Source organism: Berghia stephanieae, chromosome 1 (genome assembly GCF_034508935.2).
Source record: "Berghia stephanieae isolate SIO BIC M18660-M18661 chromosome 1, UCSD_Bste_1.3, whole genome shotgun sequence".
Taxonomy (NCBI): Eukaryota; Metazoa; Mollusca; class Gastropoda; order Nudibranchia; family Aeolidiidae; genus Berghia; species Berghia stephanieae.
The window spans coordinates 5,727,297-5,732,296 of record NC_088360.1 but is presented as its reverse complement, the minus strand read 5'-3'; the positions used below and the strand labels follow the sequence as shown (position 1 = coordinate 5,732,296).

The 5,000-nt window shown below is 34.9% G+C and overlaps 1 protein-coding gene across 1 annotated transcript in view; it reads right to left on the bottom strand.

Annotated features, from left to right (window-relative positions):
- Positions 1 to 5,000, bottom strand: part of LOC144963529 (polycystin-1-like protein 3) — an 18,580-nt gene that overhangs the window by 5,274 nt on the left and 8,306 nt on the right. Inside the window, exons 9-10 of the mRNA XM_078897603.1 lie at positions 4,585 to 5,000; positions 20 to 149 (exon numbers count right to left, since the gene is read on the bottom strand). The exon at positions 4,585 to 5,000 is cut by the window's right edge and continues 21 nt beyond it. Of these exons, the coding sequence (XP_078753729.1) occupies positions 20 to 149; positions 4,585 to 5,000 (546 nt within the window). The remainder of the gene's footprint in view (positions 1 to 19; positions 150 to 4,584) is intronic.

The following is a 5,000-nucleotide window of genomic DNA, read 5'->3' as shown; positions in this document are numbered from 1 at the left end:
AGTGACATAGTGACATTACTTTTCACATTCCTGAATGAGCGAAGTCAAAATAGTATCCACCATTTTTGGACTCTTTTTCTCATTGCCATCAGAGCTGAATATTTGCAAGCTTTTCTGTTTGCACACATATGAGGTCTCCGGATCTTCAACTAGTGATGTAGAATTATTCAGTGGCAGTTCATCAGAGGATAATGAAAAACTTAGCACATACTACATATGAACTTGGGGAAAGGATGCATTAAAAGAATCCAAATTATGGACCTCTAGGTGAATAGGTTTTATGGAAACCAACGTTGTCTCAATAAAAAAATTAAGATATTTGTAATGATTTTAGATAGTGTCCATCTGCTGAGGTTAGAGATCACATTCGAGACTCCTTGGCTTCCTCTACAGATAAGGAAACAAGGGCAGTACCATGATAATAATAATAATAATAATAATAATAATAATAATAATAATAATAATAATAATAATAATAATAATAATAATAATAATAATAATAATAATACTTTATTGCATCCCAAAAAGGAAATTTTTTGTACAGACGTGTTATAATTTACACATAAGATAAAAATACAATGGAAATAGGATGTATATATATAAAAAAGGAGCAGCTCTATAACCAGAGCTGCGCTTTATAATATGAATAATTTCAACACTGTAAAATAGTTAAAACTGTCACTATAAATTGAAAATTGAAAAGATTGCAAAACAAATAAATTAATATTTATATTTTTAAAAAGTAAAAATGAGAAATAATTATATAAAATGATTATTGCTTGTTGTTATAAAGCCTAATACTGGACGGCAGAAAAGATTTTCGGTGTCTCTCTGTTTTCGTTGAAATAGAGAAAGGGCGACCACTTCTTTCTGACATAATAATTGATGGTCTTAGTGGATGATACTGGTCATTTAATATTTTAGTTATTTTATTTATACAAAATTTCTCGTATAAAAGATCTACATCGTCAACATCATTTATATAGCGTTTAATGGATTTTTTAATATTTGAATTTATTTTGTTCCTTTCCACTGCTAAGCAATTGCCTCCCCAAGCTGTTATACAAAATGACAAAACACTTTCGATTACTGCTCTATAAAATAATGTGCAGAGGGTTTTATCTATTCTAAACTGAGAGAGTTTTGATAAAAAATATGTACGTCTGCACATCTTATGCCTAATTATTTTCAAGTGTTCATCCCACTTGAGCCTGTCATCAATCGTTACACCAAGGTATTTGTAGTGAGGAACTCGCTGGACGAATTGGTCCTTTAATTTTAACGGTTCTATCGGTTCCTTCACTCTCCTAAAGTCAATCACTAGCTCCTTTGTCTTGCTTATGTTAAGCTCTAGGTGGTGGGCATCACACCAAGACACAAATCTATCAATTTCTTGCCTATAAGCCACTTCGTTGCCATTTGTTATGAGGCCTTGAAGAGCGGTGTCATCTGCAAACTTTATTAAATAGTAAATAGTAAATAGTAAATAATGAATTTATATAGCGCCCAAACATCCACGTCAATCGTGCTCTGCGGCGCTTTACATAATAAAAATAAATATAAAAATGTTTAAAAACAACAAAATTAAAAATCACGACACTACATGATACATAATAAGCATGCATACAAAAAAACAAAAATCAAAGCAACATCTATTTTATGAGAAATAATAAGAAATAATTAAAGGTACACTCAGGTTTTGACTTCTACAGTCATTCGTGTATATTGTGAATAATACAGGGGACAATACACAACCTTGAGGAGCCCCAGTATTTGTAGTTATACAGGAAGATTTGTTTTGTCCTAATTGAACATATTGTGCTCTCTCCGTAAGAAATTCGAGCACCCAAGCAATTATATACTTGTTTAAATTCAGACTAGTCAATTTTTGAACAACCAACTGAGGTTGCATTGTATTGAACGCTGAAGAAAAATCTGCAAAAAGCAATCTGCAATAGCTCCTAGCGTAATCTAGATGCCTGTAGATGTTGTTTGTAAACAGCAAAATGGCATCCTCTACGCCACGTCCTGGTTTGTAAGCAAATTGATGACTATCACTCAATGGCATAAACTGATTCCTAATTTTAACAAGAACAAGTTTTTCTAAAGATTTCATGACTATTGAAGTCAGTGCAACAGGTCTGAGATCGTTCATAGTTTCAAGTTTTTCTTTTTTTGGAACAGGAATAATTTTTGAAGTTTTCCAAATTTCAGGGATCGAAACGCATTGGAGGGACCAGTTAAAAATATGTGTATAAATGGGGAAAGCTGGTGGGCACATTCTTTTAATAGTTTTCCTTTCAATCCATCCGGCCCAGCAGCCTTCCTCTCGTTTAGTTTCGAAAATACGAATCTCGTTTCCTCTTCACTGACCTCAATAGTCATTTCATCTTCCAAAGCCCTGTCTAATTTATGTTTTTCATTTTCAATATCAAATTTGTTTGCTGTGTCGAAACGTGAATAAAATTTATTTAAAGTTTCAATTTCGATATCTTCTGATATAATCGTGGGCTTTGGATTATAGTTAACAGCAGTTTTAAGCCCCCGCCACGTGTCCCGTATATCCCCAGAAGAAAAGCATTTTTCAATTTTATTTTTGTACTTATCTCTACAACTGGATATTACCCTCTTTATCTCTTTTTGTTTTGTTTTCAGATCTTTTTTGTTTCCACTAGTATAGAGAGTTTTCTTTTGGTTCAATAAAAGTTTTAGATCTTTTGTTATCCAAGGCTTGTTGTTAGGATAATATTTTATTTCTTTTTTACAAGACACTAGCTGTTCACAGAATTTTAAATACTCACTCACACAGTCATTCAGCTCATCCACACTATCACATGATTCGATAAAAACATTCCAGTCAGTGCATTCAAAACAACCACGCAAATCTTCACACACACTTCCATTCCAGATCTGTACACTTTTCTTTACTGGTTTTACACGTTTAAAAACAGGGCGGTAGGTGGGGAGTAGCAAGAGCATGCAGTGGTCAGATAAACCTAATGGGGCACGGGGTAAACATTTATAACTATTTTTAATATTACACAGGAATAAATCTAATGTTTTTTTGTCCCTTGTCTCGCAGTCCACGTATTGATGAAGTCCCGGGAGAGTAAAATCGTTACATTGGTTAAAATCGCCAGTGACCATCAATACGGCATCGGGTGACTAAATTAGAATGTCCTGTATTTCTTTCCTCAAAATATTTTTCGCTGTGGTGTTGTCTGATGATGGTGGAATGTAGACGTTGATGATGATGACATGAGTATATTCCCGGGGTAGATAATATGGTCGTGACGAAACAGTAATAAATTCAATATCATCGTCACAATACATTTTCTTTATCTGACAGTTATTGGGGTGGCACCATTTGTTGTTAATATATGTGCACACCCCACCCCCAGTTCGTTTATTTACATTAGTCCAATCTCCTCGAAATAGTGAATATTGTTCAATATTAAAACATGATGATGGTATGTGAGGAGATAGCCAAGTCTCTGTTAACGCTATTATGGAGGCTTGACGAAAGTCACTATTAAAACGACACAGTGAAAACAGTTCATCAATTTTGTTTTTCAGTGATCTTACATTACCTGTCACTACACAGGGTAAAAATGGACGAAAAGGCCGTCTGTTAAATTTTGTTTTTATTCCTCCTTTTCTCCCCCTCTTTCTTACTTTAATAAATGATGTGTCAATAGTGGGTGGTGGGGGTGACACGAGTTGGAGGGATCGGAGAGTCTCTGGAGTATAAGTTATCGATAGGCTTATTTTGGCAGCAAAATCGCAGGCTAAAACACCATTTATGCTTATAAATATACTAATAAATATAAAAATCAGGAACAATATATACTTCACATCCATTTTGAATAAAAATTAGGCGTTAATTCCGGCGATTGAATGATAAATGAATAAAAATATGTGTAGAAAATAGGTAAACATTCACAACACGTCTGTTGTCGCCGGAAGCCAGCGCCAATTATCATAAACATTTGACAAATTATTGCCTAGATTATTCACGAGGGGTGGGGGGGAAGGGGGTTGAATAAGACCAATCAAAAATATCTTTTCATCTTCTAGAAAGTAGATTGGAGGTCGATCAGTAACAATGACATGGAAATCAAGATTTATTGATATCTTCTCTTCCGTACTCTTTTCAGTACTAAAATGGCGTTTAAGACGACATTTATACAGCATCAAATGGAAGCTTACTTTTGAGAAGTCTATTTGAGTGATAAGTAAAGCATTTTTCAAGCATACCGAGCACTCCAAAACTTTGAAAATTGAGTTATTTAACTCTTGAGTCATCTCATATCATTCTATCCCATTTACCCATGCAATGAAAAGACTCTCTTTAATTTTAAATGCGTGACTGATTGTTTTTACACGAAAAAGAAAAAGATAAAGCATACATTTTTTACTTTCTTTTGAGGATCGTTGTTTTGTAATGCAACGTAATTCTTTATCTATTATCAGACTGTGTTAACAAAGGCTATTCTCTAAGATTGTGACTCTATACCACAGTGACACATCTTGGTTCATTTTCTGAATCTAATCTAATCCCATGCTTGGGCAATAAATACATACCAGGCGTCAAAACTGAAACCGGTTTCTCAAAAATGTGTATGTTCACTTTAGACAGTGGGGATGCCACGGAATTTTCCCTGGTTGTTAAAGAATCATGCTTGCTATTAGTATCTTCATCGTCTGAGGCGACCCCATGAGAGTAGGAGAATACTTTAGTTTTATCTCGTAGCATGGTTGACCTTGGGGCGGCAGAAATGACGTTCGCTATGCTAGCGAGTATGGCGTTTGGGGTAATATCTTCCTCTGTGTTTGTTGCGTCTGAGACGGATGTCATTGTGGTCTTAATGCTCACAGTGTCTGCTGTGACAGAGTCGGACATGCTGCTTGTGTCAACGGTCGTATGAAGAGATCGTTGTTGTCTGTTGCTGAAGATCCAAGCCAGAAGAACTGAGGGCAGGAGCACGATGAAGCCAGAC